The sequence below is a fragment of the Saccopteryx bilineata genome, chromosome 11, assembly GCF_036850765.1.
Source record: "Saccopteryx bilineata isolate mSacBil1 chromosome 11, mSacBil1_pri_phased_curated, whole genome shotgun sequence".
Lineage (NCBI taxonomy): Eukaryota > Metazoa > Chordata > Mammalia > Chiroptera > Emballonuridae > Saccopteryx > Saccopteryx bilineata.
Window position 1 is genome coordinate 25,830,594 of NC_089500.1, and position 26,404 is coordinate 25,856,997.

At 36.1% G+C, this 26,404-nt stretch overlaps 1 protein-coding gene across 1 annotated transcript in view; it reads left to right on the plus strand.

The window, feature by feature from the left end:
* RIT2 (Ras like without CAAX 2) overlaps positions 1-26,404 on the plus strand; it is a 355,142-nt gene that overhangs the window by 87,677 nt on the left and 241,061 nt on the right. Inside the window, exon 2 of the mRNA XM_066246856.1 lies at positions 314-370. Within this exon, the coding sequence (XP_066102953.1) occupies positions 314-370 (57 nt within the window). The remainder of the gene's footprint in view (positions 1-313; positions 371-26,404) is intronic.

Below are 26,404 nucleotides of genomic sequence, written 5' to 3' on the forward strand. Positions count from 1 at the left end.
TATCTTGTTTACATTCCTCTTATATCAAGAGCCTTCCAATTTTTACTTCAATGCAATTTTTGTTGAAATACACTAAAAATTTGGACATATTTATTCCAGAGAATTATCTGGCATCATTGTTCACTCTAGATACATTTTTTCTTCTACAATTTCCTCTTATTAACATCACTTTGTGGTTCATGTTGTGTAATTAGTCACTCATAGCAATAAGTCACTCACTTGAACCTATTAAAAGACTGACTGAGTACATTAAAGACTATCTTGTTGATAAATTGGTGAATTTTTAATAAATTGTATTTATTTATTTTTTCAGCAATGACAATGCAGTTTATTAGTCATCAATTCCCTGATTACCATGACCCTACTATTGGTGAGTAAAAGCCTCTTTTCCTTTAGCTCCAATAAAGGCACTCTAAATAAGTAGCTGACAAATATTGTTGATATCTGTAAAGAATAAGAAATATGTTTTATGCTATGACTCAGTATACACACACATTAATATATAATATGTAAGCTATCACAATAATAGCTTCAAGAAACAATATTTGTCCTTATTTCTTACTATGCACTCTCATATTTTCTATTTTATTTCTTCTTGATTAATGATGGTTGGAAGACATTAAGTTGATTTTGATTTCAGGATCTACTAATGAATATCTACTGCATTTGAAAAGTTGTACTCTGGATAATATAACTGATGTGCTTGTGTGTTTTAATTTGATCATTTACTCACTTTATCAGTGTCTGGATTTTGTATTATAGGACTAGTGAACCACACTAATGGTGCATTTGGAAAAGACTCCAGGTATAGATATAATTTTGTTCACTATCCTCATTGGGCAGATGAGGAAACAAAGACCCAAAAAATCAAAATATTGTTAGAGTAAAAAATCCAGTCATGTTTTGTTCTTCCATTCAATTTTCTTTTTATCGAATCAAATGCAGGGACATTGCAATTGAGAACACTTCTTCTTCCTCAATCAATGCAGAAAAGGTATCTATAAAAGTGCTTTATTCATGCAAAGAGCTACTTTGAAGAATCAGTTGTAAATTTCTTAGCAGAACCTAACATAACATTCTTTTTTTATTTTTTTGTATTTTTGTATTTTTCTGAAGTTGGAAACGGGGAGGTGGTCAGACAGACTCCCGCATGCATCTGACCGGGATCCACCGGCATGCCCACCAGGGGGCAATACTCTGCCCATCTGGGGCATTACTCTGTTGCAACCAGAGCCATTCTAGCGCCTGAGGCAGAGGCCATGGAGCCATCCTCAGCACCCGGGCCAACTTTGCTCCAATGGAGCCTTGGCTGCAGGAGGGGAAGAGAGAGATTAGAGAGGAAGGAGAGGGGGAGGGTTGGAGAAGCAGATGGGTGCTTCTCCTGTGTGCCCTGCCTGGGAATTGAACCCGGGACTCCCGCACACCAGGCGGACACTCTACCACTGAACCAACCGGCCAGGGCCTCATAACATTCTTTATATAGAAAGACATTAGCATTGAATACACATGAAGCATTATTTCATGGTATATAGAAAAACACATAGCTTCTAGATCCCTTGTGGTCACCTGCTTGTTTAAACTATGAGTTCCTTTGACTATACTTCATCCCTTACCCTTTTGAGTCCTTCAGTCTGAGTATCTCTGACCCTCACCCACAATGGCTATGATCTTCATCTAGTAATTTTAATTTAAGGTCCTATTGTGTATACAATATGTTGTTTTAGCCTGATCTGTCATGGCACAGTGGACAAAGTGTTGCCCAGGAATGCTGAGGTTACTGGTTCAAAACCCTGTGCTTGCTTGGTCAAGGCACATATGGGAGTTGATGCTTCCTGGTCCTCCCTCCTTCTCTCTCTCTCTTTCTCTCTTATCCTTCTCTAAAATTAAAAAAATAAAATATCTTATAAAATGTTGTTCTATAAGTAATTATATCTCTTTCTTCAAATCCTTCAGGATATTTACTTGACTACTACTGCTAAAATAAATTAAATATACTCATTTTTAAGTGTCCCATAATTCAGCAAGACCTCTTCATTAGTTGGAATGAATTATTAAAATTTAAACTCCAACAATTTGTATGTTGTTAATCTGAAAGCACTTCCTCAAGGAGTTAAGTTTTGTCTCTGAAGCAAAAATAATCACTTTGTAAACTTTTAGAAGTGATTAGCTACAGCCTATGTTTGATAATCCTCTAAATCCATTTTCTTAATATCTGGATTCGGGAATGTTGATAACTTGTATAACTTGTTATGAGTTACAGAAGAGGAGAAATCTCTTGGCCAAAGCTCTGAATTAATCTTTTATCTTGTTGGAAAATTAGGCTTATAATATATCATTTAAAAAATCTCAGATCACTATGTTTATTATTTTTAGTCATTGTTTAAGCTTTATATATACTGGTGTTTCAAAAAACCTACTTCTTTTCTCACTAGACTCTCATGTCTAATGGCAATATAAGTGGATGAATCATAAATGACTTCTTGAAGAAGAATAAAGGAAAAGAATGGTATGATGACTCCTTTAGATATCCACAAGGCACATCCATCATTTGAGATTCCATACTGCCAGTGTGCTAAAATCACACCTTTACATGCCTCTAAATAAAATAGCTTCAGAAGAAGAAGTTTGAAAACGGAGGCATAGAGCCCTTGATTACTTTCGATTCAATTTCCCCATTATTGCGTTTCTTGGCATCTGTAATGGGAACATTGGTTAACAATTTTCCATTGGTATCCTGCTCCAGGAAGGTAAAAGTTTCAAATAATTTGCTTTTATCCTGCTTAAGCTACATAACTATAACTCAGTCTGGCTGACTTCATGACCCCTCAAGAGGAAATTTATATTAGTATATTTTGAAAGTCATACAAATTAGAGAAGAATATACCTATTAAGGATACTTATTTCACAATTTATATAGTAAATGACTATTTTCCAATCCTTGTTCAGATCTGTTTCTCATCCTACTGACTGAGGTTTTTGAATAGTTTTTCTCTGAAATTTTTGAAATATTTGTATGGTTTTACTTTCTTCCTATATCCAGCTTAGAATTATTTTTTCTTTCAAATCTACATCAATTCTGAAAAATTGGGTTTCCTTTAGCCTTGACTAGAATTAGGCATATCATCTGCTACCATCATTCTTCCCAAGGAAGTAATTGCTCTCCTTAGGGAATGGCACCTTTTCAAAGTCAGGAACCAACGTGTCTTGCAAATCCACAGAAAATACCTGTGAAAGGTACATTGAAAACTGTTGATTCTTTTCTTCCATGTAGAGAATCTCACTCATAAATTAAGTTCCTTATAAAGGTATTGAATGTGAATAAATTCAAGTTTTAATTAAATCTTTAAAATAGACTATTTTAAGTATTAAATAGGGTATTAAGTATACTTTGCTTTTTCTATAGTATAATAATTATGGAAATAATAAGAAAAAGCATTTTGAACAAAGTTCAAACTCCAACCTTTCATATTAATAAACACATGCCATTTTTTTTATTTATGATTTTAATTTGTCTTTACATAGATTCAAGTGTCCCCCTAATATATCTCCCCCACTCCCTTATTCCTCTCAGCCCCCCCTCTCCCCTCCCCCCAATGCTTTCACCACTTTTCTCCAGGATTTGCTGTCCTGTTTTCTATAATGCTGTGTTATGTATATATACTTTCCCTCTGGTCCCTTTGGTCCCGCCTCTGCCTCTGTTCCGTTGCTCAGTTCACATTGTTCATTGGATTCCTTAAATGAGTGAGGTCATATGATATTTTTCTTTTTCTGCCTGGCTTAATTCACTTAACACAATAGTTTCCAGGTCCATCCATGTTGTCGTGAAACATAAGATTTCCTTCTTCCTCATGCCCGTGTAGTATTCCATTGTGTATGATTAACACATGCCATTTTTAGTTAATAATAAATCATTGGAGATAAACATTATATGCAATTCAATCAGCAAAATATATTTAAATGTCTAATATTTCCAAAGGAATCTGTTTATTTTCTAGAAATAAAAGATTAAAATTCACAGTTCAAGCCATTGAGTACTTTTATTTTAGGAAGAGGAATTGAGACATATACGCAAATATTTATAATACCTTTGAAGTAAGTTATTGCTATAAGAAAGAAGCAAAAGGCTAAGGGATTTTGAAAAAATGAAGCAGCAGTTCAGTGATCCTCTTTTAAGTTGTATTACTGGGATTTAGGATCACAGCTTCCTATATATTTTAAAAGCCAAGTAGCTCCTCTTCTCCATTCTGAAACTTAAGATCCTGTAAGCTTCTTAGGAAGTCTGGACTTCTGAAAGACATTTGAGAAAATGACTTAGAGCAGTTTGTTTTGATATGTACTTTTAATCTTATTGTAACTTGCTTGAAATTAAAAATCTTATTGTATATTTTCTGACTTTATATGAATTAGACATCAATTTGATGATTTTTTTCCTGCAATAGAATATGGTGTCTCTTTCCGAAAATCAACTATAACCAGATTCTCATTTGTGGACCATATATTTACTTCAAATTATTGTTTATTGATATCTTTATATGTTGAGATTTCTTTCTGTTCATGCTCTTTAATAATCAAATAAATGCCAACATAGAAAATATAGAATGTAAACATAGAAAACCAGGTCATGTTCTTTGGCAAATTCATACAGATGGAAACAAGATATAATCTCAAATAGCTTGCTCTAAGTCATTTAATACTTGATGAAAAATTCTGAGCCATGAAGGGTTTGTGTTCCTTCTCAGTTACAGAGCATTATAACTTTGATTACATCATGTAAGTAATTGGTGATTGTCTTTTACTAACCTCAAAGACTGTTGTTTTGGCATACTTTCTCTGCAAGCCTATAAAGCTATCATATGTATGTATATATGTGTATGTGTTTTGTGTGTGTGTGTGTATGTGTATGTATAGTATTAGGTTTCATGCTAAACATAAAATATATAGAGATAAAAACACAATCTATGACTTTAAAGCATTTCCAGTTGGATGGGAAAAGTTAATTAATCAGTAAACAGTGCCATATGATAAATTCATGAAAAAATAAAAGCACAGGATACTGAAGAAGGACAATGTGGCACATCTTACAGGACCTGAAGGCACACAAAGTACATTTAGAATAAATGCTTTCTGTGCTGAGTTTTGAAGGATGCATTTGAGTTGCACAAGTGGGGAGGGAAGAAGAATAGATATTCTCAAAAGAACAAAATATATAGGCACCCAGGCAAGTCAACACAGGTTGTAGCTAAGATGGGGAATTTGGGGAACCAAAATTCCTAAGGATGAAATAAATGACATAAAGTGAAGGTTGGCAAGAAGAAATTAAAGATTTGTCAGGGACCAGATCTTCAAAAATTGTGTAGGACCAGCTAAGGGTTTAGACGGCTACAGCCCTTTTCTCTGAGATAAAAAATGAATATTCCTGACAGCCTACTTAAATTTTACATTTAGATAGCTCCAAGGCAGACAAAACTGAACGTGCCCTAACATTAACTAATAATTGATTACCCCTAGAAGACTTTACTTCCTCAGAATTCTTTATCCTAATAAAGCCCTTCATCTAACAGGATCTCATGCTAGAACACCAAGAGAAATCCTTGATATCTATTTCAGCTTTTACATTAAAACATTCACCAAACTCTGTTGTTTCTACCTTCTAAAAATATCTTAAGCCTGTCCTCATCTCTCCATAATACCAGCTGTCTTCTTATTGTAAACCACCCCCATTTCCAATTTGGACTATTCTCATTTTTTTTTTTACACAGAATCCAGAAATATCTTTATGAATACAAATTTGGACTGCTGGACAGTTCCTAATATTATCAATTAAGTTTAGGATGAAGAATAAAATTCTAAGACTAGAGCGAAGATTCCCATGTTGTTGCTACTGTTACTTACACACCTGCTACCCACCACTCCTATTTGGGGCTTCAACTACATCCACCTTCTTTTAGATTCACAAACTAGCCAAGCTCATTTCTACCTTAGAAAAATTTTTGCACATATTTTAACTATGGATGCTCTTTATCTCTTCACCTCCTTTTTTGCCTGGTAAACTTTTACTTTGTTTAAATTTCAGCTTAAGTATTGCTTCCTCAAGAACGATTCATTTGAGAATATTATGCTAAGTGAAGTAAGACAGAGAAAAAGAAATACCATATAATTTCACTTATATGTGGAATCTAAAGAACAAAATATGTAAACAAAATAGAAACAGAATGACAGTTGTCAGAGGGGAGGGGTGTAGGAAGGCTGGGTAAAAAAAGTGAAGTTAATAAGGAGTATAAATTTTAGCTACAGAATAGTCACAAAGATGTAGATTACAGCAGAAGGTTTATAGTCAGTAGTATGGTGATAATCATGTATGGGTCCAGGTGGATTCCTGAAGCATGAGGGGTGGCACTTTGTTAAGTACGTACATGATTTTGTAACCACTTATCTGTACCCTGACACTCATATGGAATAACACTGAATGTAAATTGTAACTGAAAATAAAAATAAAATAAAATAAAGCCTCCTTTTGACCACTCAAAGTAAGTCCTTCTTTTATTTATTCTGTCAGAGCCAGTAATATTTCCTTAATATCATTTATCTCTATGTAAATTAAAAAATTTTACTTAACTTTATGTTTAATTGAAATGTCCTAAGGGTAGAACCCCCAATATATTATTCATGAGTGTTTCCCCAGACCTTACCTGAATGTCAGGTATATAGTAGTGCTCAATAAATATTTGTTGAATAAAAAATGGATGAACAAATATGTTTCTAGGAAAACATTTATCATTTTTAGTTTTTGCTACAGTTAATTTTAGAGTCCTAGGGAGCAACTAAACTAATTAAAGGTGTGTTATCATAGAAATTCCCTATGTATATTAATGGCTGTTTCTTAACCTAAATACAGTGTGTCCATAAAGTCATGGTGCACTTTTGACCAGTCACAGGAAAGCAACAAAAGACAATAGAAATGTAAAATCTGCACCAAATAAAAGGAAAACTCTCCCAGTTTCATACCTATTCAGTGCAGTTCGATGTGGGCTCATGCACAGATTTTTTAGGGCTCCTTAGGTAGCTATCCCGTATAGCCTCTACAGACTTATCACTGACAAAAAGAAGACAGACTCGTCACTGACTGATGGCCTACCAGAACGGGGTTTCTCTACCAAACTGCCTGTTTCCTTCAACTGCTTATCCCACTGAGTAATGTTATTCCTATGTGGTGGTGCTTCATTATAAACACGTCGATATTCACGTTGCACTTTGGTCACGAATTCGAATTTAGCGAGCCACAGAACACACTGAACTTTCCTCTGTACCATCCACATCTCGACTGGCATGGCCGTGGGCTGCTCTGCTGTATACACGGTTTTATGTCATCATCTGTGCATGCGCACATGCTGCCACATCATCCTACAGAAACTGGGAGGGTTTTCCTTTTATTTGGTGCAGATTTTACATTTCTATTGTGTTTTGTTGCTTTCATGTGACCAGTCAAAAGTGCACCATGACTTTACGGACACAGTGTAGTTACTAGAAGAAAATTTCTTTGAAAAATTAGAAGCATTTTGCTAGTGTAAATTATTTCTTCTGCTTCCTCTTTTTATTCTCCTCTGCTTCTTCCTCTCCATTCAATATTAATTTATCCACAAATGTTTGTTGGGCAGCTGCAATGTTCCAGGCATTGTACAAGGCACAGGAATCAATGGCACATAAAATTAAGCAAAAATGTGTTCCTCATTCATTTTCTCTACCTAATATCATTTCATCATTTTTAAGGGCCAATCATATCTCTTTTTTTGTGACAGAGACAGAGAGAGACACAAAGAGAGAGACAGATAGGGACAAACAGGAAGAGAGAGAGATGAGAAGCATCAATTCTTCATTGTGTCACCTTTAGTAGTTCATTGATTGCTTTCTCCTATGTGCCTTGACCAGGGGACTCCAGCAGAGTGAGTAACTCCTTGCTCAAACCAGTGACCTGGGCTCACTCCTATAACCTTGGGTTTCCAGCCAGTGACCTTTGGGTTCAAGCCAGCAACCATGAGGTTATGTCTATGATTGCACACTCAAACCAGGAACCCTGCACTCAAGCTGGTGAGCCCATGCTCAAGACAGATAAGCTCTCATTTAAGCCAGCAACCTTGGTGTTTTGAACCTGGGTCCTCTGAATCCCAGTCCGAAGCTTTATCCACTGTGCCACCACCTGGTCAGGCTAATCATTTCTCTTTATCTGCATCCAATCATCCCTTTTTCTCTTTGCATTAGACTGACTTGATATCATTATATAAGTACAGCATCCAATTTGATTTGCATAAATTGGCCTTAAGGACCTAGTCAATAGATTTTGGGTTGCTTTTCTTGTAAAGAGAAAACAGCCGTAATAAACAATTCAGGAATCAGTTATGACTTTATTGATTTACCTGGCCATACATTTATTCAGTATTCATAGTGCCCAGAAATTCTCATGACCAACAAGTTTCCAGCTTCAATATTTTATTTTCAGGGAACACATACTCTTGTAATGGACTCAGCTGTGAGTGCTTCCCCTCCTTTAGTGTTTCAGACCTCCAATGTCACTTACAAATCATTAATACTGCATAATGCACTCATCTGAAAGATTTATATTCTTCCTGAGCAATTGGTAAGAACTGTAACAAGCTCCACAGGAAAAGGCTAAAATGTCATATATAGAATTTAGTCTTCTTGAGTGATTTGGGAAATTTGAAAAACAAGGACCTCATATAAGTGGCAAAGTACATTAACAGCATGGACAGATCTGTGAATAGCGCTATATCCAATGACTGCTATTTTACCACAATGCATGAGCATGAAATAGATTAATGTGACTAGACCAGTAGAGGACAAATGCACATTAAATAGATGTTTCTTAGCATTTCTAGTGGAATACAAAGTTTGTAAGCTAAGGATTTTAGAAAAATATGTTTGAATCACACTCAAATAGCCTGCTTAGTGTCTAAAGAGTGTACTAATAGAGTCACTTTTTTGTGTCACTAGGAAAATCCCTATTAAAATGTATTCTCAGGGGAGAGGTAAAGCCAGAGCCACTAAGAGTCATTTATACATTAACATAGATTAATGTATTCAATTATTCTAGTGAGTAAGCCAAAAGCTATGGTCTACAAGGCAGCACTGAAGGGATAGCATGAGTCTTGGAGGAGGTAGGGTTATATCTCTACCAGATATAACTCTTAAAGAAGGCTGTGCTTATAAACAGAAATTGAAAAATTGCATTTATTAGTGACTCTGGATGAAGAACATGGTAGAATGCCAAGAAAATTAGTGTGAATGAGATAGATCAGAAAATTAACTGCCTTCATGCTACCCCTGATTTCTTTCCAGACTCATCCTGTAACATTCTTTAGGTTGCTGAGCTCCAGCCACACTAGTCTTCTTTCAGTTCCTTAAATGTGACAAGCAGGCTCTTCTTTGCCATTCAGCTTTTGCCAATGAGCCATTGTCTACCTTGAATACTACCTCTCTGCTTTTCTCTTAACAAGTTCCTGCTCATTCTTTAAGTCTCAGTTTGCACATCACGTTCCCAGAGACTTCTTCCTTTATCTACTTACCTAAATTAACTGCTCAACACATAAACACACACAGGAATGTGCATGTATAATAGACTTATTCTCAATGTCAACACATAGCTTGTAAACTTAATAATATTTATTTAATTCCACGCAAAAAATTCTGTTATTTTTTGCTCTGTCTCCCCACATCAGAAGTAGGCTCCATGATGGTAGAGACCATATCTGCCTTATTCATTGTATGTCACACAAGACCTAACACAATACATGGCTTACAAGGGGTACTCAAAATACTTGCTGAATAATGAAATGTACAATATAAATGACTTTGGTGTCTTTCTTTTCCTTCTTACCTATGTTTCATGATTACATGATTTCAGACTCCTTTGCTGAAACTTCCTTGGGACAGCTGAGCAGAACATGCTGCCTGGTCTTACTCTAAATGTATAACCATGGATCTCAAATGGGTTTTGAATGATGTCTGAAAAACACATATAGGTCATAGCCTGGTCATTCTTTCACTCTTTAAAACCCAGCAACTTCTCCCATCTTCACACTCTTTCCAATAACCTTGTTAACTTACTGAGAAAAATGGAAGCAATCAGAAGATGAATTTCCAAAGACTCTTATCTCGAAGATACTTCCAAAACTGCCCGCCACTGTGGACCCATACTTGTTCTAAGTAACTTTATTACTTAGATGAGCTATTAATACATACTCCCATATAAACTAGAACCACACTTAAATTCAGTAGTTTTCAACCCCCTCTCCTGCTCAACAATGTTGCTCAAATTTTCTCTTTTATGAAGCATTTTCCATCATCATAAAAACATGCTACTGTTTCTTGCATCCTAAACATAAAAAAATTTTAAATTCTTTTTTTTAATCCTACTTCCTTCACCAATTTTTGCCCATTTTCCCACTTTCTTTGCTGTAAACCTCCTCAGAGTTGTATATACCCCCAATTCTAATGATTCTTCTTTCTTCAATCAGCTCTAGCCATGTTTTCAATCCTATTACTCTACTGAAATTGCTTTTATCAAGCTCAGCTTGACTCCATAGTGGCTAATCCAATGATCAGTTTTCATTCTGTCCATTTTAATCTACCAACAGTGCTTGATATGGTCTACCACTCTCACGTTTCATCACCTGTTCTCACTTGGCATCCAGGGTGCCACGCTCTCCTGTTTTTTGTCTCTAACAGCTTTTCTGCCTCCTGGCTCGGTTCTCCCTCTTTTCCTGCATAATGAAGCACCTCTGACACTCAGTGTTGGGTCCTATAGGGTCTCTATTTAAATTTTCCTCTTTGGTGACTTCCCTCCTTCAGTGTCATGGCCTTAGCTGTCATTTAGACATTAAACTTCCAAACGTATAACTCCACCTAATTTTTCTCTAATTTCCAAACTTGCATTTCTAATTTCCTACTCAACTTCTCCATTTGGCTGTCTAATAGGCATCCTAAATTACCCTCTCCAAAAGTGATTTGTTTAAAAAAATTTTTTTTTCATTTTATAGCCTTTCTCACTTCATGGCCATCCCATCCTTTTGACTGCTTATGCCTAAAATGTTTCAATCTTTAATTCTCTCTTTGTCCACACTACATCTCCTCAGAAATTTCCATTGACTTAACTTTCAAAACATATCCAAAATCCACTAATGTTTCACTTATTTCTACTGTTCCTGTCTTGATGTGAGCCAGGAGAACCCTCAGGCTGCACTGCTACACTGGGACCTAAGAGATCTCACTGCTTCTCCTTGTATCCCACTCTCCAGTCTGTTTTCACTGCAGCAGAGTGATCTCTTAAAAAATAATCTAGATGATGTCACTCTGTTGAAACCCTCCAGTAGTTCCTTATCCCCTCAAAGTAAAAGCTAACATATTGACAGAGGGCTATTAAGCCCTTCAGAAGGACACATCTTGCCCCTCTGACTTTACTTCTTAACACTCTATCTCACTCATTCAATTTCAACCACAAAAGCTCCTTGCTGTTTCTGAACATGCCAGATAATTTCTCATCTTGGCCTCTTTGCACGACTTTCCCTGGAATACTCTTTTCCCAGATACTCACAAAACTTACTTACCTCAATACCTCCTTCCAGACTTTCTTTTGGGTTCAAATGGGTGGTGGGCTTATACTGACAACCACCAGAACTCCTGGTTACATTCACTCTCACCTTTCTAGTTTTCTCATAGCATATATTACCATCTTTCTTACTATGTAGTTACATCTGTCTTCCTTAGCTATAACATAGGTTCTGTTTGGGTCACTGAAGTCTAGCAAGACTCAAGATCAATACCTGATTCATAGCAGATGATCAATAAATTAGATGAGTAAATGCCGAAAGAACTTACTGGCCTGTCAACCTTGAATAAATTAGCATATATTGCCAACCTTTCCTCATCTACAAAAATGAGGTGATGTTACTATTTCTCATAATTGTTTTGTGAGATAATGTAGAAATGTAGATATAACTGCTTTACACTCTGCTCAAGACAAAAGGAATTTATGGTTTTCACAGTGGAAATTAATTGAAAAAAAAAGATAAACGTGGTAATAAGGAAGCCTGTCAGAAAAAGACCACCTAGATCAGCGGTTCTCAACCTGTGGGTCACGACCCAGGCGGGGGTCGAACGACCAAAACACAGGGGTCGCCTAAAGCCATCGGAAAATATATATTTATTATACAATACATTTTAAAATAAAATATGTATTTCCAATGGCTTTAGGCGACCCCTGTGTTTTGGTCGTTCAACCCCTGCTGGGGTCGCGACCCACAGGTTGAGAACCGCTGACCTAGATGTTGTTGTCTAATTTGGTGGCCCAGTGAATCTATTCAGAAAGACGGTAATCAGAATGACAGTGTATTAACTTACAGTGTTTACTGCCACCACTACTACAGTTACTCAAAGCACCTATGATTATGATTATTTTATGTGGCCAAACTGCATAGAACAGAAAAAAATTATAATTATAAATACTTGATTTAATAAAATAAAAACTGGATCTGGGAAGCATAGCATCTCCATGACGGCTGTCTTACATTTGAATACAAAGTTAGCCTGAGCAGGCGGTGGCGCAGTAAATAGAGCATCAGACTGGGATGCAGAGGACCCAGGTTCAAGACCCCGAGGTCGCCAGCTTGAGTGCGGGCTCATCTGGTTTGAGCAAAAGCTCACCAGCTTGAACCCAAGGTCGCTGGCTCAAGCAAGGGGTTACACTGTCGGCTGAAGGTCTGCGGTCAAGGCACATATGAGAAAGCAATCAATGAACAACTAAGGTGTCACAACGAAAAACTGATGATTGATGCTTCTCCTCTCTCTCTGTTCCTGTCAGTCTGTCCCTATCTATCCCTCTCTCTGAATCTCTCTCTGTGTCTCTGTAAAAAAATAAATAAATAAACAATAATAATAATAATACAAAAAATAAAAAAATTGCCTGCTAGGCATTGAATCAGTCCTAAGGGAGTTAATAGAACAGAAAGCTTAATGCTAGGCTGAGAATGTAGAACACATCTGTCAGGATTGCACTGTTCTTTCACCAAAGGCTACAGCACTTCCTTCTTAGCTCCAAAACAGTCTATGACCTCGATCATTCCTGGAAGTAATTGAAATAACACTTGCTGTTTTTTCAGCATTCATAATAAACCAGTTCCCTTCTGAAGAATAAGACATTCATTGTGGATATATGCCAATGCAATCTTATTTCTGTAGAGTTCTGCAGGTTAGGGATAATTCCCAGTCTTTCAGGTTGCTCTGCCTATCAATATTCTGGCTTATGTCCACTCATTTTTTAATAAATAACTAATAAGCTGGGCACTTTTCTTGAACCTGCACTATGGCAATGTACAACAAAGTCCTTTGTACTTGTAGAGATGAATTTCACTGGAGAAGACGGATAATGCAAATTTACCAATAAATCTATACTGTCAAGGAGTTAATTTGGGGACACATTTCACTTGAGTTTAATAATATATATGTATTTATTTGATTTGCAATTACTTCTATGTATAGTCAAGTTCTTGCTAGCTCCCTTAACATGGCCTCTAGAAATACTACTTCTTTAAGAAAAAAAAAAGATAAAATTATGAATGGGAAATTAGGAATAGGACTTTGGAAAGGACCCCTGCAAGGGAGCAGCCCAGAAGCTATGGCTTTATTAGTTTTCAGTCTACTGGCCTCTGAGGTGCCCTCTTTCTCTTTTCCACCCACTGCTGATGGTAAGTACAGTGGGAAGGAAAGGGAGGCAGAGTCAATGGTCAGAGTGGTCTGAATCAAGTGTGGTTATTTTGGCAAATTTTATAAAACAATTTACCTTCTGCTTATATTAGCAGAGCATCTTCCTATCAAATCTTCAAGAGGTTAAAAAAAAAGAAGGTTCACATCAGCACAAATATAGTAACACTGCTATTCTGAACTACACCATCTACTGTTTCACAGTGTTTGTGTTTGTGTGTGTGTGTGCAAAGAGGCCTGTCCTCTTAGAGTCACCCAAATTTATATTATTATTCATTCATTGTGAATAACGTGAATATTATGAGATTTAAAACCATTCCTACTGGCCTGACCTGTGGTGGCACAGTGGGATAAAGCGTCAACTTGGAACGTTGAGGTCGCCTGTTCGATACCCTGGGCTTGCCTGGTCAAGGCACATATGGGAGTTGATGCTTCCTGCTCCTCCCTTTTTTCCTTCCCTCCCTCCTTCCCTCCCTCTATCTCTCTCCCTCTCTCTCTCTCTCTCTCTCCTCTCTGAAAATTGAATAAATAAAATCTTAAAAAAATAATATATAAAACCATTTCTACTTACTTGACTAGGGGACGGTGCAGTGGATAGAGTGTCAACGTGGGACACTGAGGACCCAAGTTCAAAACCTTGAGGTTACTGGCTTGAGCACGGGCTCATCCAACTTGAGCATGGGATAACCAGCTTGAGCACAGGGTTGCTGGCTTGAGCCCAAAGTCCACTGGCTTGAGTAAGTGTTCACTGGCTCAGCTGGATCCCTCTGATCAAGGCACATATGAGAAAGCAATCAATGAACAATTAAAGTGCCACAACTATAAGTTGATGCTTCTCATCACTCTCTTTTTCTGTCTGTCTCTCTCTCACTAAAAACAAGCAAGCAAGCAAGCAAACAAACAAACAAAAAACAGTCCTACCACTTCACAGATGGAACTCCAATGGCTCTGGTTTTAAATACCCCGATTCTCAGCACTGTGATGCAGAGAGGATGCCTCTATTCAGACATCTGATTTATTGGATGTATTTCTTCAGCTGGAAAACAAAACTGAAAATTTTCCTACCACATAAGGCTGCTGTGAGAATTAGCTGAGATAGTAGAAGTGAGGTGCTTGGCATAGACACTAGCACACTGTAATCATCCCATAAATCTCAGGACTGTTAGGACTAAATAAATAAATCTTAGTACTAAGCATTGCTGTTTGAGGAGATGAAAGAGGCTGTAACCACCAGTTAACCCACGAGCTGGACTCAAGCATTAGGAGGCTCCTCACCCCTGCCCCTGTCCATGGAATGAAGTTTCTGCCCACTCTTCCCACAGCTGGAACCATTTCAAGGATGCAAGCTTGAAAGAGCACTGTGTTGTGAGATCATCTAGATGGTTCACGTGACTGAGCCCCATTGAGGCCTCTGTGTAAACTCCTTAAAGTTCAGGTGGTCAGTATGATACAGCATGATCTACTCATCTTGTGGCTGCCCAAACAAGCCTTGTGTGTAAGTTTCCTTGCATATTAAATGTAACACCTAATAATCTGGACTGGCCTGCATCTTTTTTCCATTTCTCTTTATCCTCCATGTAGAGGGGCCAACTTTTGAACCAACGATTGGCAAGCCAGCCAGGAGGTGTGAGAAATGGGTCTTGGGAAAGAGGCATTAAGGGGAAAATCTTGAGTTGGCAATGACTTGTACGTGGACATGGTGGGTCATGTCTTTGCAGACTGCTCGTGAGTACAGGGACGCTCCGAAAACACCAGCTGGTTTGTTTAAGGAACTGTACAGAAGACACAATAATAGCAAAGAAGGGGAAGGAATGACTATGCAGTGGGCTGGCTTTTATTGTGAGAAGTTCACCTGTCACCAATGCCCACCTACAGGCTCAAGTTAGAAAGCTGAAAGAAGAGGTAAGGTCAGAGAAGGACGTGCAGTTGTCCACTACTTTGATACTAACAAAGTAGAACAGGATAGGTTGGGACCTTAGCATGCTATTTTGCAAAGCTACTAGGTCACAAACAGCTGGGGATTAAGGTCCAAGTGTTTGTGACAAAATCTGATTGGAATAGGAACTAAGAGGTAGAATTTCTGGAAAAATGAGGTGAGCTAAAGGGAGGATATTATCGTGATTGAAAATGAAACATTAAGTGCCCCATGCTGTCCCACCCCTAATACAAAGGAAATGTTAAAATAGTAATTACCCTAGATTTTTGATAATAGAGAAATAAATATACCCCTAAACTCCTAGAAGAAAAAAAGTTGTATTCTTTTTTTGTTTCTTGGAGATGTAAATCTTACCATGTCTTTGAAATATAAGCAACCAAAAAGATAATTAAAACCCTTATAATTGCCTGAGATTGAAGGGAAAATGGGCTGAAAAAGGCTTTTTAAAATACAGGCTGCTATGAGAAGCTCCCTTGTCCAACATCTAGCCCATAATTGCTAAATTATGTAATAACAATGTTCTCATGATTAGTCTTTTAATAAAGTTTTCAGACAGTACCATAACCATGGAAACTTTAATTAACCATCTGTGATGTTGACTATATTCAGTAGCTGATTAAAATGATCTGTGGTCAACCTAAACAACTAGAGACATGCACCAATTCTGTCGTTGCAAGTAGCTAGAGATGTCCTGAGGACAATGGTGTGCCCATAACAGAAACACTTCTCAACATTTTCTTTGCTTATGAAATGATTATAGTAAGTGGGTACTTTGTATGAAGCCAAATGGCTTGTTATTTAAACTTTGTCTCTTTCTTCAGTAGGTTACTTTTAAAGACATCTTTACATTTCTTTTGGCTCCTAATGCGCAATCTTGCATAAACAATTAGAGTGAAAATAAAATTCATGCTGAGATGTCCTAAAAATTGGACGATGGCTGATAAATGCAATATAGAAGATAAAAATTATTTTAAACATGTCTCAAAAGAGCTATCAAATTTACATTTACCTCCCATGAAAATTAAAACATGAGAGTGTAAATATTCTCCATAGGGAAACATTTAGAACTGTAACATATCTCTTGGTATTTTCAATATTTTGGTGGTATTTAGATTTGTTTACCCAGTGTCATACATTTAGAAATTTGTAGAACTAGAATCCAAATCCATATTCATTTGATCCCAGTCAGAGCATTTAACTACTGCCTTATCATTGATGGCTTCATCAAAGGTAATCTTTGTGATGGCCATTAGCCATGGCTGATTTTATTTAATGCTTTTAATTTAACTGGTGTAATTTTAACTACTATGTTGAGATGAGTTCTGGAGAATAAAGAGGTCAGCATTTTGACATTTCATATCAAAGTTGTCCATATAAGCTTGCATTTACTCAGCATGAAATGAAGACATGGAGAGAGACATTTAGAAATAGTTGGTTAGTTTGATTTATGCAAATAATCAAATTGAACTTGTCATACATAGGTTCGTGTTCTATAATTTGATTTCTTTGATTAAAGACAGTCCCACAGTGGGCATTCTCACTAGAACAAAGATAGATGGAAACTAAAATTAGCTATGTGGAAAATCGATTTGAAAACTATCAAGCACTACACCAATTTGGGCAAGAATATTTCTATTAGAAGACAATTATAAATATTTTATCTTCCTATCTTTATGAGTCATGTGATAAAGGGGTAATTCAATTAAATTTTCCAGATATGCATTTTATTTATGAACATCAAACATATTTGCCAAGATATTTGGGGTTAGAATAATGCCCTACAATATGAACAGTTGATTCATCTTTATACTTACTTGGCTATTTGAATGTTTTATATATGAAAAAAGAAAAAATTCATTCTGTCTTTATTCTGAAGCTAGATGGTAGCATTTTAAAAAATCAATACTCCTTTTTCTAAGGTCCTATATGTATATGTCATACACCTAGGAATAGTGAAACCTTACATAATGAGAACCAAGTTAACTAATTGAAAGAATCTCCGCAGTGAATATATGGGGCCATAGCAGACCATTGTAAGAAAGGCTAGGGCTAAAATGATCAGCATGTAGTTGGTGCTGTAATCTTAAACTTTATTATATGTTGTCATGTGTCATACATGTTAGCTTTATCCCAACTATACTAATTTTTCAAATTGTATATTTCTATTCAGTTGCCCCTTTGTCTCTCTTCTCTCTTCACTATGACCCTTGTTTATACCAGCTATTTGTATTTTCTAAACTCCTATTCACTCTTCAAGCTGCTCTAAACTGGCTTCCACAATTACTACTTGACTGAAGAAAGTCGGCTAAGTCAACATCATGCTCTAAATCCAAGTGACATTTACCAGTCTTCATTTGACTTAAGTCTTAAGGAGTAACCAATACTGTTTATGCTCTTTGAGAAGAAAATGTTATCTTCCTTTGTTTTCTTCAAATTCATAATCTCTTGGTTTTCTACTTATTTTCAGGCAGTCCTGGGATGCCTTTGCAAACTCATTCTCCTGTATCTAGCTATTATTTTGAAACATTGCTCAAAGCTTAATCATAGATTCTCCTCTTATTCTTGGCTCTTTCCCCAGACAGTCTCACCCATTATCAATATGCCTATGATAATTCTGAAGATTCATCATCTAGCATCTAGACCTACACATCCAACTACTGTACTTACTTGACATTACTATTTGGATGTCCTGATATATCTCAGATATGACTGTTTCAGATTAAATGCCTGATCTGAATCCTATCGGAATTGCTCGTCTCACAGTATTCTCTGTATTAGTGAATGCTGCAGCTCTCCATAAAGTAATTCAAGCTCCAAAGCTGGGACTCATCTCTGACCCCTCTTGTTCACCCCTCATAGCTATACTGTCATTGACCTACTGATTCTAACCTCTAAATATTTTTCAAATACACTTTCACTATAACTGCCACAGCAACTCTTTCTTGAATTACTCCAATAGCTTTCTCACTGAGGTTACCATATTGACTTGACTCCTGCTCCATCCATTATGTATCCTCACCAGGCAGCTAAAATAATAATTACAAACAAACTGTGATTATATAATAGTGCATGTCCCTATTACCTTGCAAACATTTAAAATGTTAAGTCTTCCTTTAACCATTCATTTGCAATAACCCTTGACTTCAAAGATAATAATTAGTGTTGGTTCGGAAAATATACTATGCTTTCACATAATAGCATATTGGGGAAAAAGGATATAATATTGCTTTGTATGTCTTTTTAAATGGTATTAGATGATGTATAACTTCTAAAACTTGTCATTTTAAATCCAAATAATATCTTGGTGAGTTGGTCAGGTCAGTACAGAGACAACATGTCATAACATAAAGAGCTATCTCAATCCAATTAGCTAATTTATACTATTTTATGTATGTCATACATATGATAGTTGTTTTGATATATAATTATGAACAATTTTATTATAGCTATTTCTAAATCATGGATAATAAATTTTTAGCAATTTCTATTCACTCTTCAAGCTGCTCTAAACTGGCTTCCACAATTAATACTTGACTGAAGTTTATTTCTGGTTTCTGTCTTATGTAAATAATACCATAATAAACATCCTTCTTGTTTTTATGAGGTGTATACTGATAAGTATAACTGTTAAGTCAAGAAGCACATGAATTTTAATAAAAATTGTAATATTATCCTCTAGGGAAACATACAAAATTCCATGACAGTTTATAATGGTTTGTAATTTTTATAGCTTGCCCAACACTTAATATTTACACTTTAAAAAATTATTTGCCAAATGAATGAAATATTATATATCCTGTTTTTGGTTATTTTTAACTTTTCAAATAAGAGTGTGTACAAAATGAAAAGGCTTGGTCAGTAATTTACCACACAGTAACCACTTATATAACTGCCATACAGCTCAAACAGTGGATATTTCGGCATCTCAGCAACACCCCTCATGCCGCCGACCAATCGGTACAATCTCTAGAACCCCAAATTGTCCTTGCTTTTCTTACCAGTTTTATCATTAAGCAAATGTTCCTAATTTTGTTAGAGTGTTGACCATTTTGTAAAACTTATGCAAATGGAATTGTTCAATTTAGATTATTCTGCATCTGGTCCCTTACATTCAACATTATGTTTGTGAAATATATCCATGTTATTGCACATAGCTGTAAAACTTGTTAATTTTTTTTTCTATTTTATGTCACTGTACTAATTATTATTTAATGTTTTATTCCTATCTATGAATGAGAATTTTCCAATTAATCAGATCATTCTTCTTCTTAATACATTAGTCGAATTCATTTTTTAGTCTAATTCACATATTTTTTGTTTAGTTGTATATTTGGACTCATTCTGCTATCCTATTTTGTGTTTCTATTCACCATGATATTTCTTCACTTTTATTCCCTTTTCTCCTTTTTCTTTTCTCTCAGGCATTACCCCAAATTTTTAATCCACTGAGCTTTCTTGGCAAAGTTAGAAAAATATTTATAATGTTTTTAAAAACCTGTTTGCCTTGCTTTTAAGTTATGGCCAAACTTTTACATGCTTCATTTTGAAATGAAAGTCTCCAAGGTGATCTTTTGATAATTCAAATATGATCATATCTTCACATACATTCATACAACCCAAATACACACACATACATGCATACATACATCTACACCAGGGGTCAGGAAACTTTTTGACTGAGAGAGCCATAAACGCCACATATTTTAAAATGTAATTCTGTGAGAGCCATACAACGACCCATGTACATTACGCATTATCCAATAAAAATTTGGTGTTGTCCCGGAGGACAGTTGTGATTGGCTATAGCCACCTGCAACCATGAACATGAGCAGTAGGAAATGAATGGATTTTAATACATGAGAATGTATTATATTTTTAAAATTATTATTATTTTTTAATAATTTTATTTTTTTAATGGGGTGACATCAATAAATCAGGATACATATAGTCAAAGATAACAAGTCCAGGTTATCTTGTCGTTCAATTATGTTGCATACCCATCACCCAAAGTCAGATTGTCCTCTGTCATCTTCTATCTAGTTTTCTTTGTGCCCCTCCCCCTCCCCCTTCCCTCTCCCTCTCCCCCCTCCCCCGTAACCACCACACTCTTATCAATGTCTCTTAGTTTCACTTTTTTTTAATAATTTTATTTTTTTAATGGGGTGACATCAATAAATAAGAATACATATATTCAAAGATAACATGTCCAGGTTATCTTGTCGTTCAATTATGTTGCATACCCATCACCCAAAGTCAGATTGTCCTCTGTCACCTTCTATCTAGTTTTCTTTGTGCCCCTCCCCCTCCCCTTTACCCTCTCCCTCTCCCCCCTCCCCGTGTAACCACTACACTCTTATCAATGTCTCTTAGTCCCACTTTTATATCCCACCTACGTATGGAATAATGCAGTTCCTGGTATTTTCTGATTTACTTATTTCACTTCGTATGTTATCAAGATCCCACCATTTTGCTGTAAATGATCTGATGTCATCATTTCTTATGGCTGAGTAGTATTCCATAGTGTATATGTGCCACATCTTCTTTATTCAGTCATCTATTGATGGGCATTTTGGTTGTTTCCATGTCATGACCACTGTGAACAATGCTGCAATGAACATGGGGCTGCATGTGTCTTTACGTATCAGTGTTTCTGAGTTTTGGGGGTATACACCCAGTAGAGGGATTGCTGGGTCATAAGGTAGTTCTATTTTCAGTTTTTTGAGGAACCACCATACTTTCTTCCATAATGGTTGTAGTACTTTACATTCCCACCAACAGTGGATGAGGGTTCCTTTTTCTCCACAGCCTCTCCAACATTTGCTATTACCTGTCTTATTAATAATAGCTAATCTAACAGGTGTGAGGTGGTATCTCATTGCAGTTTTGATTTGCATTTCTCTAATAACTAAAGATGAGCATCTTTTCATATATCTGTTGGCCACTTGTATTTCTTCCTGGGAGAAGTGTCTGTTCATGTCCTCTTCCCATTTTTTTATTGGATTGTTTGTTTGTTTGTTGTTGAGTTCTTTGTATATTTTGGATATTAGGCCCTTATCTGAGCTGTTGTTTGAAAAAATCATTTCCCATTTAGTTGGCTTTCTGTTTATTTTGTTATCAGTTTCTCTTGCTGAGCAAAACTTCTTAGTCTGTTGTAGTCCCATTCATTAATTTTTGCCTTCACTTCTCTTGCCTTTGGAGTCAAATTCATAAAATGCTCTTTAAAACCCATGTCCATGAGTTTAGTACCTATGTCTTCTTCTATGTACTTTATTGTTTCAGGTCTTATGTTTAGATTTTTAATCCATTTTGAGTTAATTTTAGTACAGGGGGACAAACTGTAGTCCAGTTTCATTCTTTTGCATGTGGCTTTCCAGTTTTCCCAGCACCATTTATTGAAGAGGCTTTCTTTTCTCCATTATGTGTTGTTGGCCACTTTATCAAAAATTATTTGACTATATATATGTGGTTTTATTTCTGGGTTTTCTATTCTGTTCCATTGGTCTGAGTGTCTATTTTTCTGCCAATACCATGCTGTTTTGATTATCGTGGCCCTATAATATAGTTTGAAGTCAAGTATTGTAATGCCCCAAGCTTCATTCTTTTTCGTTAGGATTGCTTTGGCTATTTGGGGTTTTTTATAGTTCCATATAAATCTGATGATTTTTTGCTCTATTTCTTTAAAAAATGTCATTGGAATTTTGATGGGAATTGCATTAAATTTGTATATTGCTTTGGGTAATATGGCCACCTTGATTATATTTATTCTTCCTAACCAAGAACAAGGAATATTCTTCCATCTCATTATATCTTTTTTGATTTCCCTTAACAATGGTTTATAATTTTCATTATATAAGTTCTTTACATTCTTTGTTATGTTTATTCCTTTTTTTTTTTTTTCATTTTTCCAAAGCTAGAAACGGGGAGACAGTCAGACAGACTCCCGCATGCGCCCGACCAGGATCCATCCGGCAGGCCTACCAGGGGGCGATGCTCTGCCCCTCTGGGGTGTCACTCTGTTGCATCCAGAGTCATTCTAGCGACTGAGGCAGAGGCCACAGAGCCATCCTCAGTGCCCGGGCAATCTTTACTCCAATGGAGCCTTGGCTGCGGGAGGGAAAGAGACAGAGAGGAAGGAGAGAGGGAGGGATGGAGAAGCAGATGGGCACTTCTCCTGTGTGCCCTGGCCGAAAATCAAACCCGGGAACCCTGCAAGCCAGGCAAACGCTCTACCACTGAGCCAACCGGCCAGGGCCGGTATTTTATTTTCTTTGTTGCAATCCTGAAGGGGATTATTCTTTTGAGTTATTCTCAAATGTTTCATTGTTGGCATATAGAAAGGCTATTGACTTCTGTATGTTAATTTTATATCCTGCGACCTTACTGTATTCACTTATTGTTTCTAGTAGTCTTTTTGTGGATTCTTTGGGATTTTCGATGTATAGGATCATATCATCTGCAAAAAGTGATACCTTTACTTCTAATTTTCCAATATGGATGCCTTTTATTTCTTTGTCTTGTCTGATTGCTCTGGCTAGAACCTCTAGTACCACATTAAATAAGAGTGGAGAGAGTGGACAACCCTGTCTTGTTCCTGATTTAAGGGGGAAAGCCTTCAGTTTTGTGCCATTTAATATGATGTTAGCTGATGGTTTATCATATATGGCCTTTATCATGTTGAGATATTTTCCTCCTATACCCATTTTGTTGAGAGTCTTAAACATAAAATTGTGTTGTATTTTATTGAAAGCCTTTTCTGCGTCTATTGATAAAATCATGTGGTTTTTGTTCTTTGTTTTGTTGATATGGTGTATTACGTTAACCGTTTTGCGTATGTTGAACCATCCTTGAGATTCTGGGATGAATCCCACTTGATCATGATGTATTATTTTTTTAATATGTTGTTGTATTCGGTTTGCCAGTATTTTGTTTAGTATTTTAGCATCTGTATTCATTAGAGCTATTGGTCTGTAGTTTTCTTTTTTTGTGCCATCCTTGCCTGGTTTTGGTATGAGGGTTATATTGGCCTCATAACATGTGTTTGGAAGTATTGCTTCTTCTTCAATTTTTTGGAAGACTTTCAGTAGAATAGGAACCAAATCTTCTTTGAATGTTTGATAAAATTCGCTGGTATAGCCGTCAGAGCCTGGACTTTTATTTTTGGGGAGGTTTTTAATGGTTTTTTCTATCTCTTGTCTACTAATAGGTCTGTTTAGGCTTTCTGTTTCTTCTTGACTCAGTCTAGGAAGGTTGTATTGTTCTAGGAATTTATCCATTTCTTCTAGGTTGTTAAATTTAATGGCATAAAGTTTTTCATAGTATTCTACAATAATTCTTTGTATATCTATGGTGTCCATGGTGATTTCTTCTCTTTCATTTTGGATTTTGTTTATATGAGTTCTTTCTCTTTTTTCCTTGGTAAGTCTTGCCAAGGGTTTGTCAATTTTGTTGATCTTTTCAAAGAACCAGCTCCTTGTTCTATTAATTTTTCTATAGTTTTTCTATTCTCTATTTCATTTATTTCTGCTCTGATTTTTATTATCTCCTTTCTTCGGCTGGTTTTGGGTTGTCTTTGTTCCTCTTTTTCTAGTTTCTTAAGGTGTGAAGTTAAGTGGTTCACTTGGGCTCTCTTGTTTGTTCATATATGCCTGAAGTGATATAAACTTCCCTCTTATTACTGCTTTTGCTGCATCCCATAGATTCTGATATGTTGTATTGTCATTTTCATTTGTCTGTATATACCTTTTGATCTCTGCGCTTATTTCTTCTTTGACCCATTCATTTTTTAAAAGTATGTTGTTTAGTTTCCACATTTCTGTAGGATTTTTTTTTCTCTTTTTTGCAGTTGAATTCTAGTTTCAAGGCTTTATGATCAGAAAATTTGCTAGGTACAACTTTGATTTTTCTGAATTTGCTGATGTTGTTTTTGTGGCCCAACATATGGTCAATTCTGGAGAATGATCCATGTACACTAGAGAAAAATGTATACTCAGTCACTTTAGGATGAAATGTCCTGTAGATGTCTATCATATCCAGGTGCTCTAGTGTTTTGTTTAAGGCCACTATATCTTTGTTGATTCTCTGTTTGGATGACCGATCTAGAGCCATCAGCTCTAGATTGTATTTTTGTCAGTTTTTGTTTTAAGGTCAATAAGTAGCTGTCTTATATATTTTGGTGCTCCTTGGTTTGGTGCATGTATATTAAGAATTGTTATGTCTTCTTGATTCAGTGTCCCCTTAGTCATTATGAAATGGCCATTTTTGTCTCTGAGTACTTTTCCTGTCTTGTAGTCAGCATTATCAGATATGAGTAGTGCTACGCCTGCTTTTTTTTGGATGTTATTTGCTTGGAGTATTGTTTTCCAGCCTTTCACTTTGAATTTGTTTTTATCCTTGTTGCTTAGATGAGTTTCTTGTAGGTAGCATACAGTTGGATTTTCTTTTTTAATCCATTCTGCTACTCTGTGCCTTTTTATTGGTGAGTTTAATTCGTTTACATTTAGTGTAATTATTGACACTTGTGAGTTCCCTATTGCCATTTTATATATTGCTTTCTGTTAGTTTAGTGTCTTGTTTGATCCTTCTCTTTCGTTTTTCTATCTTTTGTTTTTATTTGGTTGTATTCCATACATCTTTCCTCTGTTGCTATCTTTTTTATCTCATGTGCTTCTGTGGTGGTTTTTTCAATGGTGGTTACCTTTAAGTAATGAAAAGGGTTCCTACCCTGTTCATTGTAGCGAACTATTTTGTGAGTACTTTTGCACTTCATCGTTCTTTGCTACTGTTAATCTCCATCTTCTCCCCCTCTTTCTTTTTGTTGTTGTCACAGTTTAAATTTGGTTTTATTGTGTTCTTCTTGGAGCTTTTACTTGTGGCTCTGTTTTTTTTTTGTTCTTTGTATCTGATTGGAGAACCCCCTTTAGTAATTCCTGGAGTGGGGGTTTTCTGATGATAAATTCCCTCATCTTTTCTGTATCTGTGAATTTTTTTATTTCTCCTTCATATTTAAAGGATAGCTTTGATGGGTATAGTATTCGTGGCTGAAAGTTCCTCTCTTTCAGGACTTTAAATATTGGGGTCCACTCTCTTCTAGCTTGTAGAGTTTCTGCTGAGAAATCTGATGATAATCTAATGGGCCTTCCTTTATATGTTGTATTCTTCTTTTCCCTGGCTGCCTTGAGAATTTTTTCTTTGCTGTTTGTTTGTGCCAATTTCATTATGATATGCCTTGGAGTAGGTTTGTTGGGGTTAAGAAAACTCGGAGTTCTGTTTGCTTCTTGAACTTGAGGCTTTAGTTCTTTCCACAGGCTTGGGAAGTTCTCATCTATTATTTGTTTGAGTATGTTCTCCATTCCATTTTCTCTCTCTTCTCCCTCTGATATACCTATTATTCTTATGTTATTCTTTTTGATGGAGTCAGATAACTCTTGTAGGGCTATCTCATTTTTTTTAATTTTTGAGTCTCTTTCTTCTTCTCTCTGTTGTGCCTCAAGTTGCTTGTCTTCTATTTCACTAATCCTCTCTTCTATCTGACCTGTTCTATTAGCTAAGCTTGTTATTTCGTTTTTCAGCTCGTGAATTGAGTTTTTCATCTCTGTTTGATTTGTTTTTATAGTTTCAATTTCCTTGGACATATATTCTTTGTGTTCATTGAGTTGTTTTCTGAGCTCCCTATATTGCCTTTCTGTGCTTTCTTGTATA